At 43.8% G+C, this 15,016-nt stretch overlaps 1 protein-coding gene across 4 annotated transcripts in view; it reads left to right on the plus strand.

Annotated features, from left to right (window-relative positions):
* FAM135A (family with sequence similarity 135 member A) overlaps positions 1-15,016 on the plus strand; it is a 165,484-nt gene that overhangs the window by 39,323 nt on the left and 111,145 nt on the right. For all 4 annotated transcript variants that reach the window (XM_088471165.1, XM_088471157.1, XM_088471177.1 and 1 more), the window contains exon 3: positions 3,773-3,886. In XM_088471165.1, the coding sequence (XP_088327291.1) occupies positions 3,810-3,886 (77 nt within the window). In that variant the 5' untranslated portion in view covers positions 3,773-3,809. The remainder of the gene's footprint in view (positions 1-3,772; positions 3,887-15,016) is intronic.

Raw genomic sequence — 15,016 nt, forward strand, 5'->3', positions numbered from 1 at the left:
TCAGAAAGAGGCTCTTTCTGAGTTCCGTTTTTTTGGAGGGAAAAATCCGAACTCAACGTGCAAACTCGAACCTATCCGAGCCTGCACATCCCTAATAAATATATATATATATATATATATATATATATATATACAAGGACAGTAACTGTGTGCTGACATGCACCAATATATGTATAAGTAAAACAGAACACAGCTACAGTATAGTGGGGATGGGGAAGATCAGGGAAATGGAGTAGTTCTATCTCTAATAGAGGACCATGAGATAATTGTGCTCTTGTGTTTTTTGGACTGAGTATATTGCGGACTCCTCAATTAGTGTGTGTGTGTGTATGTATGTGTGTATATAACTATATATATATATATTTTCATATATTACTAGCTTGTGTTATTGCATTTTTTTATTAATAATATGTAGTAGTTACACTCACTGTATTATTATTTTGAGTAAATGACTACAACTGATGTGATCTTGTCTTGTATTGTCCATGAGAGGCATATAATCCAGGTTTTTCCTGTAAATGCTCCAGTAACTGTATGCATGCTGTTACAAAGTGGATTTTTTCCCCCCAGTTTGGGGTTTGTTTATTCGTGTATTACATAAGTTTGTGGTGGAGTTCTGTTTGTTAACTAGAGGCAATACATATTCTGTTCCTGTGATCCTGGGCAAATGTCCAAGAACTGACATTATTTACATTTTTCTTACTTTAGACTTTAAAAAGCTATGTGCCCAAACCGGTTCTGCTCATTTTAACAAAAGTACCCCTCTTGTATTAGAATGCACATATGTGAAAGTGTTGCTCTTGCTTGTGGCCTGTCCTGCACACAGCTGTTTACGGTTGTTGTTTTTGTGTGTAACTATGGAAAGTCCCATTCCTTCACATCAAGCCTGTGCTCATCTATTACTGTAATGTCAGCATGATCAGAATATTAGAATGGCATGATGTAATTTACCTGTGTTTAATGGCAGAAAACTTGTGATTATATGATTGATAGTGAAATTATTTGCTCAATTTTGTTGACAAACAATTCAACATGCTGATATTTTTTATTTTTTTTGTACCTTAGGGGTCAATCCAAATGTCCACGAAGGGTGTGAGTTGCCGTCGTCACTGTGTTAAAACACCAGCAACGGCACTGCATCTCGCCCCCCCTCACAGCCCGCTCTGTGCTGCGAGCACTTCTGTGCAAATTCCGGTTGCCATAAAGTGTGGCTGTTGCTGCGATGACTCGCATCTGCGAGATCATAGCGGCTAATTGGATTGTACAACTATGTTTGGCGTTATATGTTCTATGCTCTTTTTAAGTAAGGTCATTATTCTTAGATGTGTTCTTAGGTCTTTTTTGCTTTATGAAAGCAGGATTGTTGATTTTGGATAAAATATTCGCTTTATCTACTGATGTGAGTGAGGTTTAGTGATGACATTCTGCAGTCCACCTGTAGCAAACTGCAGAAGTTGCAACAAATTCTATCCAATCGGTATGTGCAATGATGGGGTGCTACAGTTTCAGTATATACTACATTTATTCATACATACACTAAATATATTTGGGATTTCAAAAATACCCTTGGAAGACTTAACCATTCAAGCGTTAATTCATCCATGCATCTTCAACAAATAGGGTGTGGTATGGCAATTCGACATTCAGAATGTTGACAGGTTCTGAATGTCGACAACTAGAATGTCTACATCATTTAGGTTGACACAGTCAAAATGTCCCGTTCTGAATGTCGACATGCCAACATGTTTTTTGGTTTTTTTTGCTTATTTTAGCCTAACCTTAACCCTGACCCTAAAGATTAAAAAATAAAAAAAACCATGTAGACATTCTGGTGTCCACATTCTAACAACGTCAACCTAAGTTTATGCCAACATATTGGTTGATGACCAAGTCCATGTTGACATTCTGATTGTTGACATTCAGAACCTGTCGTCTGAATGTCGACTAGCGGACTGGATACCAACAAATATGTAAAACTATACATTGTTGAAACTCTCAAGAGGGCCATTCAGTTTGGTAGCCAAACATAGCTAATTTTCTAGTGTACCAGTTTGGGGAATCAGGGAAAATAAGTGATGTAACTGGTTGTGATGTGGTTTGCCATCATGCTGAATTAATTTCCCCCTTAACGCTAAATGTATGATTTATTTTGATAGTGATGTTGGCTGCAAATTGTGTGTAATTTGCACTTAAAAAAAGATTTGCATCTGGTAGCTTTTACTGTAATGTTAAGAACCGTATCAGACGCCAGTGTAATGCCCATGTTCTGATTTGTGAAGCAGAGCTTGTGTGGCAAAGTTTGTCAAAAACTTCAAGTGTTAGCACACACACTGGCAGGTAATCCGGTTTGGGAGTGATTGAGAATGCTATAGTGTAAAGTAATGATAAATTACTATGGCTTAAACCAGAGAAATTAGTGGCAGCTATTCAATTTTCATTAGACTTATTCCTTGCAGCTGTACAGGAGACGTGTCCATTGGTGCTTTGCACCTGTGTGTAATTAACTGCATGCCATTAAGAGAAGATTTGTAAAAACTAACGTTCACCTCTTCATAAATTTTCATCTCTTTTTGTGTCTTAGGTAAAGTGCAGTGGCATAGGTGTATTCTGAAACGCCAGTTGACAGATTCTTACCTGTTTAATTATTTCATGTTTGGTGTGTGATGTATTTGGAAATGTAATGGTCACGCAGTTTCACAGAAAGTTGTGTGTTTTTATCATTTTGTTTGCTGAGCATTTGCTATTTACCAGCATATCATACAAAATAATTTACAAGAAGTTATACTGACAATTTCTGAGCTTATTACTTGTACTCACAGTGATCACAATGTTAAACCAGTCATTGATGAGCATTTTATAACAAGCAATAACCTGTATAAAATAGTAAGTAATACTGCATACGGGTAACAAATTATTTAACTTCTCAATCCCCACTGACTTTTGAAGGAACATGGGATAAGAACATTTTTGGTTAAAGGTACAAAATACAGAAAGTTGTCAGCACTTGTCCACATTTTTGCAGATCTGCAAATATTTTGCAAAATGAAAGTGTGAGATATTGGTTCATATTGTCATCAAAACACAGGTCCTCAAGTTCCTGCATGTCCTACAGTATACTGACATAATGTATAAAATGACAATGAACTGCAGTTTTAAATGTATTGCTCTCTCCTTGTCATTAAGGCTGGCTTGTAAGCAATACACAATGGGCCTCCATCAGAGTTGCATGCAATGCAGATGTTTTCACCAATTAAGCAAATATTTTTTTCCACTGTGCATGCGTCTGATTCGCACTGCGCATGTGTCGAGGTACATTACCATAGTCTAACACTTTGAGACTTTATTCGCAGTGTGATTGACAGGCAGGGAGCATTTGGGGGAGGCAACGGGGATTGGCAGCGTGTCACACGCTTTTGCGATTCTGTACGCAGGAAACATGACTACGGCGGTTTTGGTTACGGGGGCCATTCTGAGTGACTATAGGCACGTTTAAGGAGTCGATGTTTGCATGATCTGCGTCCAAACTTGCTTATGTATACAAGTCCCGGTCGCTATTGCATTAGCATATTTTCACAAATCCTCAGCTGAAAAAATCGCAGCAGCAATAGCGTACAACTCTGAATCCGGCTTAAAATGCCTTATAAATTAGGTGATGTATTTCTGCAGAGCAAGGTTTGTGTTGTGCCACAATGTGAATTTTACCAAGTGTAATATCCATGACTAGCCAGTCAGTTGTGTTCTAATGAGTTTTTTTTTTTTTTTCCCTCTTTAGTAACTAGTGAATCGTGGTGTCTTCTTCTGGAAACAAAATGAGTGATGTTCAGGCCACAGTCGAATTTTCAGTGGAGCTTCAAAAATTTTACAATGTGGATTTATTTCAAAGAGGGTGAGTATAATCATGTTCTGATGGGGGAAATTCGCAAAGTGATGCAATATTTTTCTGTGTACATCACGGCGGGGATAATAATTTTTACCTGCTATGTACTAAATGTAACTCGCAGGGACAGCGGTAGGGCTAACCTCTATCACTGCGAGTTACGTTCCCAGGGGGTATCAGAGGAGTCTTTCACTTTTGTGAAAGACTCCTCCTAGGAATCAGACACTGCACATGCACACAGTGTCAGATTTGGAATCCGTAAGGAGGCTGCGGGACCAGTATGCCCGATAATAATTAGATTGTACTCAGTCGTATCAATAATCAGCATGTCGAAAACATTTGTTAGGAATCAGAGGTAAACTGCAGTGTGTGTGGTCATCTTCCGACCTCATTAACAAGGTTATAGCAGAAATTTGACAGCGCTGCCAAATTGGACGACATGTTGTAAAGCATGTGTCTTGAGCTGTTAATGCTGTGTAGGCAGCTTATTCATTTTATTGTTGTGGCATTTGTTGATTTATTTATTTTTTATTAACATTTTGTAATCTTTAGGTGTTAATATGGGTTTTCAGTAATATCTGGAGTAGTACTCCACTTGTATATTATAATATTCATACTGACTAAATGCACTTTTCTGGAAATCAGATGCAGAAAAAATGTGCGCAGTGTAGGATGTGGTTCCTTTATGTCTAAATCAATACAAGTTCCTCTTACAAGTGAAAATGTAAACCACAGTTTGTTACTATAACCAGGAGAACAAAATAATGCTGCTATAAGGGGAACTGCAAATAAGGTTTCCCACTGGCTCCTAATCCTCTGCTCTTGTAGTGTCCTTAATTTAGTCTGCAGCATGTACATTTGTTTAATTATTCTTTTGTAAGATTTTTGACTTTAGAGAACAATTAGGAAAATATAATCAACATCAGTGGAGATCAACATCTAAACTAAGAATATCTCCAACCGCTTGCTTCACTGCTGTGCATGAGAATGCTGTTTTTTTGTTTTTTTAATTTTTCCACATTGCATTGAGGCTGAGCAAAATTAGATTAAAATTTTTGAAATCCGTTATTTTACATTGCAGCTTTTTCCCCCCACCTTATTACTTAACATGTACATTTTTATATTTTTAAGAAAAAGTTGGGAGACCGTGCCTGGCAAATGTTCCCTTAAAGTTCCCCTATATGGGCACATCAATTCTCTAGATAATTGATTTTAATCAAGTGAGGATCGAAAATTTAAATATTTTTTGTCCCATAAATACAGCAATTTGCAACTAGTTGGGTATAAAGCTAGATCACTGGTTGATAGAATCGTGTGTATGGGTATCTATTATTACTTCATTCTACAGTAACATGGAGACTTGCAGGCAAAAACTTTTTAACAGCCTCTTTGACCCACCCTCGTTTTGATTATTGTACTCCTGTTCAAAAACTTTGGGGAAAGAAATTCTGTTTGAATAAAAAATATGCTTCCTACAGTGGATGTCCTGGCTTGATCTGTGTCTGAATCTTTTACATGTACAGATGTGTCCTCATACACCTAGCCTCAATACGCCATGCAGCGTAAGATACCTGGCGCACGTGAGCCGCCAAGTACAGTGCGACTCGGCTTGTGCCAAGCATCTTGCTTCTTCGGGGTCCATAGGGTTCACAGAAGTTACCTTGGGGTATGTGGTGGAGTGATCCAGGCACCAAACAGTTACAAGCTTTCAGCTTCCAGGATGCACTGGGTCCTCCTCCATATACAGTGCCTTGCAAAAGTATTCACCCCTTGGCTTTTTACCTTTTTTGTTACATTACAACATGTAATTTATTTATTTTTATCTAAATTGTATGTGATGGATCTGCACAAAATAGTCTAATTTGGTGAAGTGAAATGAGAAAAATATATAAAAAAAAAGAATCTTTATAAATAAAATTCTGAATATTGGCTTGTGCATATGTAATCACCCCCTTTGCTATGAAGCCCCTGAAAAGTTCTGGTGTAAGCAATTACCTTCAGAAGTCACATAATTAGTGAAATGAAGTCCACCTGTGTGAAATCTAAGTGTCACATGATCTGTCAATATAAACACACCTTTTCTGAAAGGCCCCAGAGGCTGCAACACCACTAAGCAAGAGACATCACACCATGAAGACCAAGGAGCTCTCCAAACAAGTCAAGGACAAAGTTGTTGAGAAGTACAATTCTGGGTTGGGTTATAAAAAAAAATATCCAAGAGCACCATCAAATCCATCATCAACAAATGGAAAGAACATAGTACCACAACAAACCTGCCAAGAGAGGGCCGCCCACCAAAACTCACAGACCGGGCAAGGAGGGCATTAATCAGAGAGGCAGCACAGAGACCAAATGTAACACTGAAGGAGCTGCAGAGTTCCACAGCAGAGACTGGTATATCTGTGCATGTGACCACAATAATCCGAACACTCCATAGAACTGGGCTTTATGGAAGAGTGGCCAGAAAATAGCCATTACTTAGTGATAAAAATAAGAAGACAAAATTTGAGTTTGCCAGAAGGCATGTGGGCGACTCCCCATATGTATGGAGGAAGGTGCTCTGGTCAGATGAGACTAAAATTGAACTTTTCGGCCACAAAGGAAAATGCTATCTCTGGCGCAAACCCAACACATCCCATCACCCCAAGAACACCATCCCCACAGTGAAACATGGTGGTGGCAGCATCATGCTGTGGGAATGTTTTTCAGCAGCAGGGACTGGGAAACTGATTTGAGTCGAGGGAAAGATGGATGGTGCTAAATACAGGGATATTCTTGAGCAAAACCTGTTTCAGTCTGCCTGTGATTTGAGACTGGGATGGAGGTTCACCTTTCAGCAGGACAATGATCCGAAGCAACATTTGAGTGGTTTAAGCGGAAACATTTAAATGTGTTGGAATAGTCAAAGCCCAGATCTCAATCCAATTGAGAATCTGTGGTCAGACTTGAAAGTTGCTGTACACAAGCGGAAACCACCAAAAAGGAGGAGCTGGAGCAGTTTTGCTTTGAGGACTGGGCAAAGATCCCAGGGGCAAGATGTGACAAGCTCATAGAGACTTATTCAAAGCGACTTGCAGCTCTAATTGCCGCAAAAGGTGGCTCGACAAAGTACTGTCTTTAAGGGGGTGAATAGTTATGCACGCTGAAGTTTGCTGTTATGTTGTCCTAAATGTCGTTTGGTTCACAGTATAAAAAAAACACAACTTCAGTTGTAGACATGTTCTGTGAATGAAATTATGCACATCTTCAAACAATCCATTTTAATTCCAGGTTGTGAGGCAACAAAACATGAAAAATGCAAAGCGGGGTGAATACTTTTGCAAGACACTGTATATCCTGGCTACAGGCATTTAGTTTTTTGTTTAGTGTGCAGGAGTGCACCTTACTGAACAGTGGGACTGCTTCAACAGTCGCAAACAAGTATTTTTTTTTTTGTATGAGTAAGCAGCACTAGGCGTCCGGATGGACACTCCTGCTGCTGCACCGTCTACCCCCGCCGGCGCCGCAACACCAGTGAGGGAACTGGTGATTTTGTTGGGTGTCAGTAGCATGTACGCTGAACCCAGGACTGCAGCCGGAAACATCGGGGATGCAGGTAAGGTGGCTCCCCGCAGCCGCTGACGGCAGGGAACCACGTGGCAGTCCGTGCCTCTGACAGTGGAGACCTGCCGGGGGACGCTGTAGTAAGGAGCCAGGTGAACTGCCTTCCCCACTAGATATGAGGGATCCTGACAGCCGGGTGATAATGGCGGCAGCCATGATATGTCAGTGTGCCCAGTTGACCCATACAGCAGAGGGGAGGTACGCTCTCCCCGGGGGCCCCTCTCCCGACCCAGACGCTGATCCAGAGTTGGGGTTTTCTGCGTCTGGGTTGCCCCGCACAGCCTCCCTATGAGATGGCCAGAGACTCAGGTGCTCTCGGTGGCTACAATCTCAGGAAGTTTGGTCAGTCTCCCTGTATACCTCTCCTTAGGTGGCCAGGTTATACAGAGCTCCATATCCTACTTTGCCTTGTGTGCTGTTCGTAGTTGATTAAGGGGTCTAGTTACTAAACAGCTCCCAACTGTCATTTTTCAAACACATCCTGTGAGATGACAGTTGGAAGCTGATTGGCTGGCACCTTATCACAGACTTATCACTTTTCACTCTGTCTCCTAACACTGCTTAGTAAATAGACCCCTACGAGCTTATTGCATATATATATATATATTATACATATTATTTGCATTGTATGTGACTTGTGAAATCTGCTGTGTGTTATACTGACTTTTTATTATGATTGTCAGTTATAGCTATCACTGCTGTTCCTCTTCAAAAGTCCTTTGCTTATAGGTGTGTGAGTTATTGTGGGTGTGAAACATTCACATTGTGTATTACTTTGCATAACATTAGGGATATTGTTATGTCTAAAGAAACTGAAAAGCAGGTGGCTGAAGCCCCTGCGCTGGTGTTATGCATAGCCTGTAAAGCAGGGTTATCCCCTCAGGACTTCATACAGAATGGATTATGTGGTCACCACATCAGATAAATATACCAGCTCCTGGGCAGGAACACCCTTGGGCTTCCTTTTCCCAGATCATGGCGTAGGTTGCAGACCGGTTATCTGCTCCTAGGCTGGCCCCTACTATGGGGTACCCTCAGCAGCTACAACCTACTATATTTATGCCCCCTATGCATCCGTCCTGGATGGATGTTTATGCCCACTCAGGTCAGAGTATGACTTTGTCCCCTGCTGCATTTCAGCAAGCACTGCAAGCAGCTAGGCCGGACATCCTAAAACTAGAAGGCGGTCAGCTTCTTCCTATCACTCCGTCCAGCCTGTAGAAACTCTGGTGCATCTTCTGATGAGTGTGAGGATATACAGGGCTCTTCTCAAGAGTCTCTCTCAGGAGAGGAGGACCATTTTCCAACAGCGGATGTCCCCTCCTTGATTAGGGCGGTCAAAGCTGTGCTAAACATAGCTAATGAGGAGCCAGAACTAAGAAAGGCTCCAGTGTTTAAATGCCAGAAAGTTGTGAAAGCTGAATTTCCCAAATCTGAGCACCTCTCTGAACTTATGGGGGAAGAATGGAGTTCTCCAGATAGACTATTCCATGTTACAAAGAAGGTTACAGCCTTATACCCCCTCCCACCAGACGAGTGCGCTAAGTGGGCAGTTCTGCCAACAGTAGACGTGCATGTGACACATCTGGTCAGGAGCGCCACATTGCCCATACCATCTGCATCCTCCCTTATGAATTCCACAGTTAGGAGACTTAAAGCTTGTCTCAAGGCGGTCTTTTCTCTGTCAGGAGCTGTTGCCTACCTGGCCATGGCTATGGCCTGGGTTTCTAAGGCCATTGAGGAATGGATAAAGGCACTGGAAAATACACTTCCAGGGGCTTCCAGAGAACAGCTGACAATTATCTCTTATATTAAGGAGGCTGCCTCCTATATAGGAGAGGCAGCATTGGATGCCGGTATTCTGTCCTCTAAGGCTTCGGCTGCCGGGGTTGTGGCTCGCAGGGCCCTATGGTTAAGGGACTGGAAAGCAGATGCAGAGTCCAAGAAGTCCCATGAATCCCTTCTGTTTACAGGAGGCATTCTGTTTCGCACAGAAATGGATAAGATTGTAGCTATGGTAGCAGCCTCCAAGGCGGCTGGGCTGCCTTCAATGTCCTACTCCTAGACCTAGGCAGTCATCCTTTCGGCCACAAGGAAATGCAAGGGGTCAGTCTTCTTCTAGAACCATTTCTCGTAAGAGTCCGCAATCTAAGAAACCTTGACCAAACAGACGTCCGGCTTCCAGGTCAGACAATAAACCCGCTGCTTGATGGGGCAGGCCTCCCCCTGGGGAATCTCAGGGTAGGAGGCCGACTTCTTCAGTTTTCGGACACGTGGCATCTCACAACAACAGACGTCTGGGTTCGGGAGGTGGTCTCTCAGGGGTACGCCCTTACTTTCTGGAGAAGTCCCCCGCAGAGATTCTTCTGCACAACTCCTTCAGAGGAGTCTGCAAAGGCCTTGGTCCTGCAGCAGGCCATTCATTCCCTGCTGGAGTCAGGGGTAATAATATGGGTTCCAGTGAATCAACTAGAAAAGGGTTATTATTCCAACCTATTTTTGATCCAAAAACCCAATGGATCTCACCGGCCTGTTCTGAATCTAAAAAGTCTCAACACATTTATCTGGTTGCCCAGGTTCCGTATGGAAACCCTTTAATCAATTGTGTTTTATGGTGTCCTTGGACATTCAGGATGCATATCTGCATGTGCCAAGTACACTGTCCCAACAACGGTTTCTGCGGTTTTGCAGAAACATTTCCAATTTTAGGCGCTGCCTTTTGGTTTGTCAACAGCCCCTCAGGTGTTTACCAGGATAATGGCAGTGATGACGGCCTGCCTCAGGCACCAGGGAGTCAGAATACTGCCATACGTGGACGATCTCCTGATATTGGCACAATCTCCACAGGTGTTGCAGCATCATCTCAGACTGACAATTGCCTGTCTACACAGACACGGCTGGATCATAAATTGGAAGAAGTTGTCACTTCTCCCAGTACAACAGATTGTGCATTTAGGTGCACGCTTAAATTCTCTGACGCAGAGGATAAATCTGCCAGAAGACAAGATTGTGGTACTTCAGTTGTGGATTTGCAGGTTTCTCCACAACCAGTCAGTGTCTTATTCACTCAGCAATGCAGGGTCTAGGATCCATGGTGTCACCTTCGATATGGTGGAATATACTCAGTTCCACTCCAGACCACTGCAATGGCTAATCCTCTCCTGCTGGAACGGGGAGTACCACTCAATAAAGTCAGACGATCCATGTTTCTCCAGAGCTGGGGCTGTCCCGCTCATGGTGGTTGCAGACATTTCGTCTGAAAAGGGGTCACCCATTCTGGATTCCAGATTGGGTGCTCCTCACTACCGATGCCAGCCTCTGCGGATGGGGAGCAATGACAGGTCGGCACACATTTCAGGGAAGATGGACAACTAGGGAAGGTCTCCTGTCCATAAACATCCTGGAACTACGTGCAGTGTTCAGAGCACTCGTTCAGGCACAGGCAGGCCTGTCCAGGTACAGTCCGACAATGCCACCGCAGTAGCCTACTTCAACCATCAGGCTGCCATGGCGGAAGTATCAAACATTCTTTTCTGGGCAGAATGTCATCTTCCAGCAATCTCATCATTGTTCGTACCAGGAATCCTAAATTGGGAAGTTGACTTCCTAAGTCGGCAGGATATACACGCCGGAGAGTGGGATCTTCATCCACAAGTATTTCAGAGCCTTGTGGACAGATGGTGACTACCAGAGGTAGACCTCATGGCCTCAGGCCACAACCACAGGGTCCCCAGGTACAGGTCCAAAACCAGGGATCCCGCAGCTGAATTTGTGGACGCTCTAGCAGTGAATTGGAACTTCAAGCTAGCATACCTGTTTCCTCCGTTTTCCCTTCTCCCAAGGGTCATCAGGATATTCAAGCAGGAGGGCGGAACAGTAATACTGATAACCCCTGCTTGACCCAGACGCTATTGGTTCACCGACCTTCAGACTCTCTCCTTAGACACTCCGCGGCCTCTTCCTCTAAGGCCGGACCTGTTAACATAGAGTCCCTGCCTGTATCCGGATCTTCCCTGTCTATCTTTAACGGCGTGGCATTTGAAACTTCCATCTTAAGAGCCAAGGATTTTTCCAGTTCTGTAATTCAGACGATGCTTAGGGCGCGGAAACCTTCCTCTGCCCGCATTTATTACAGAGTTTGGCAGTCGTATTTTCAGGGGTGTAAACATAGAAAATATGATGCTGGAGTGTTTAGGATCTCTTGAGTGCTTGCTTTTCTTCAGGCTGGATGAGACCGGGGTCTCTGCCTGGCCACCCTGAGGGTTCAGGCATCTGCACTCTGTTTGGTTTCAGCGAAGGATCGCCCAGCTGCCTGATGTTAGGACTTTTTTTCAGAGTGTTCTGAGGGTTCAACCTCCCTTTGTCCCCCCCGGTAGCTCTGTGGAATTTGTTTCTGGTTCTCAGGGCTCTACAGGCTCCCCCATTCGAACCCCTGAAATCAGTAGACCTTAGGTGATTGACAGCGAAGACCGTTTTTCTTCTGGCTATCTCCTTTGCCCATAGAGTCTCTGATTTGGCAGCTCTTTCTTGTCTCTCTCCCTTTTTGGTTTTTCATCAGGATAGAGAGGTTCTTCGTACCAGGGCGGGTTACCTTCCAAAGGTTGTATCCTGCTTTCATGTAAATTAAGAAATTGTGGTTCCAGTCTTCAGGCCTTTCTAGGGGTGAAGCTTCTCTGGATGTTGTACGCGCCCTACGTATTTACGTGGATCACACCGACTCCATTAGGAAATTGGATTCTCTTTTTGTGTTGAATAGCTGTCATAAGCGAGGCTGGCCAGCTAACAAACACACACTGGCTAGGTGGCTTCGTATGACAAGCTCTCAAGCGTACACACAAGCTGATCTCTCTGTGCCAAACACAGTGACAGCGCATTCTACTCGATCCGTGGGACCATCGTGGGCATTTCGTCGTGGTGCCTCTGCTGAACAATTGTGCAAGGCAGCCACATGGTCTTCTGTCCACACTTTGTCAAATTTTACGCATTTTATACATTTGCCTCTCAGGATGCTGCTACCTGTGGGCGTCAGATTCTCATTTTTACTAAACAGGAGCGTCCCCACCCTTAAGGGAACTGCTTTGGGACATCCCCAAGGTAACTTCTGTGGACCCTATGGACCCCGAAGAAGAAATGAAGAGTTATAGTATAACATACATTTGTTTAACTCTTTCTTCAGGGTCTATAGGGTCCACATGAAACCCACCCTAACGTACCTGGTGTTATTGGATATTCTTTTCTTTTGTGTTTCTATGATTCCCTCTTCTTAGAGAGAGTGTTTCTGAGGTACAATTGTCCTTCCTTCTCATCTTTTCCTTCTCCTGCTTTGGGCTTGGTAACAAACGAAATGCCTGTAGCCAGGGGCGGGGTATATATGGAGGAGGACCCAGTGCATTCTGGGAGCTGAAAGCTTGTAACTGTTTGGTGCCTGGATCACTCCTACCACATACCCCAAGGTAATTTCCATGGACCCTATGGACCTCGAAGAAAAAGAGTTAACAAAAGTATGTTCTACCATAATTCTTATCTTTCGCCTCCGATGTGTTGAAAATAGCTGCTTTCCATGGACCCGTCCAGCAGCTACAGCTTCACCCGGCCATCTTCCTGCTCCCCCAGTCTGCTGAGCTCCACTGACCACACGTCAGCTGCCGGGGTACATGCGCCACCACATGGTAACAGGAACACGCATGCGCAGAAAGTATTCAGCAGGTGGTTAGGAGGGGGGCAGAAACCGCTGAGGGGTGAACTTCACGTCCACCCTCTTCGTCAGCTGGTTACTTAGCAAAAGGTGCGGCAGCCGTCTCCTACTTCGCAGCGCTAGCAGGCGAAGCAGGAGCTGCATTAGCTCCACGATATGTGGAGTGTTATTAAATAGACCCTTAGGCCCTGTATAGTATATTTTCCATGTGGTCCAAGAACTGTGTGTCTTGTTTAAGCAACTTGATTTTTCTGTGTACAAATATTTTACATATGGAAAAAAACATGCTATTTTTTTTCAGACCTGTTAATTTTTTTACTGTATATCCTTATTAAAGGTTTTGCTTTTGTAAATTATAATTTTCTCTGTCTTTTTATGCTGGGATTCCGGCTGTCAGAGTGCCGACGCCCGAATCCCGACACTTATCAGAATACCGGCGCTGGCATCCCGACTGCTGGGATCCCGAAGGTAAGCACTGCGGTTAGGGAGAGTGTTAGGTTTAGGCTGCGGAGGGTTAGGAGTTAGTATTTACTGTCGGCATTGTTACCTGGTCGGGATGCCGGCGTCTGGATTCTGACCGCCGGGATCCCATCCCCATTTTTATGCCTCTCTCAATTGACCACATATTTCACCATATGTGTTTCTCATATAGTTGTTCTGGTTGGGTGCGGGATGCACGTGCTCGGGATCCTGGCAGTCAGAATTCCGATGAAGGCATCCCGACCGGGTTAGGATACCGACACCTGTCGGTCAGTATCCTAACCCTCCCCCTGTCGATCAGTATCCTAACCCTCCCCCTTTCCCTAGCACTCCCTCTCCGCTGCCTAAACCTTGCACCCTAAGCCTAACCCTCCCCCCTTAGTGCCTAACCCCAGTACTTACCATCGGGATGCCGGTGCCAGGAATCTGACAAGAGGTCAGGATGCCGTCGTCGGCATCCTGACTGTCGGTATTTTGACAGTATCTCGTTCTGATCTATCAGTATTTGATCACTTTTAATGTAAATTAGACAGATCAGGATGTGTGCATGTGTGTTCTCTCTAAGCAGCCCACCTCCATTGTCAGTACATTGTAGAATATACATTCCCTGCTGTTACACATCATTTTTTTTCCCCATTGCATATATATACACACACACATACTCCCATGGGGCGTACTGTCTTCATATACAGTACTGCTGCTGATCATTTAAGGCACACTTTGATACAAGTCCATGCCAGCAAGGCTACATCTCAGTTGTCTAATTCCTAAAATTATGTGTAAACCATGCTCATCCGCCTCAACCAGATGGTCCTTACAGTACCTCACATACTGATTGAATATGGTCCAGGAAAGGAGCATATATTTTATGAAGCGGATTGAGTAGTTCGAGGGATACTGACGCTAATGACTGTCACCATGGCAGTGATATCTCTGCTTTGTGAACTGACAAACACATGCCTGACGACAGTAGAAAGCGCTAGGACAAGTCTACCAAGCTGCCTGTTGTCTATGAATGTTTTTAATATGTTTAACTTCCTTGTCACTGAATGGCTGTCCCTTCTGCAGTTAATGTCACAGCCCCCAGGTTTTGCCTAATCTCTTTTGTTCCTTTCTTTGATTAGATAGTTCAAGCTGAGTTTATTTAGTTCCACCTATTTTATGTTTTGTTCTGATCCTCTGTTTTCCATAGGACATGACTTAAGGTGCATACACACTAGACGATATGCTCCCTGAGCGATATCGTCTAGTGTGTCCCCGGCAGGCTGTGCTCAATGTCGTTCATGACATTGAGCACAGCCGCTGAACGATATCATTAGCGATATCGTTCAGCGCCGGGCTCTCTCACCCATTCCCTGACA

This window comes from Taudactylus pleione, unplaced genomic scaffold, assembly GCF_031769625.1.
Source record: "Taudactylus pleione unplaced genomic scaffold, aTauple2 ptg000015l, whole genome shotgun sequence".
NCBI classification, from domain to species: domain Eukaryota; kingdom Metazoa; phylum Chordata; class Amphibia; order Anura; family Myobatrachidae; genus Taudactylus; species Taudactylus pleione.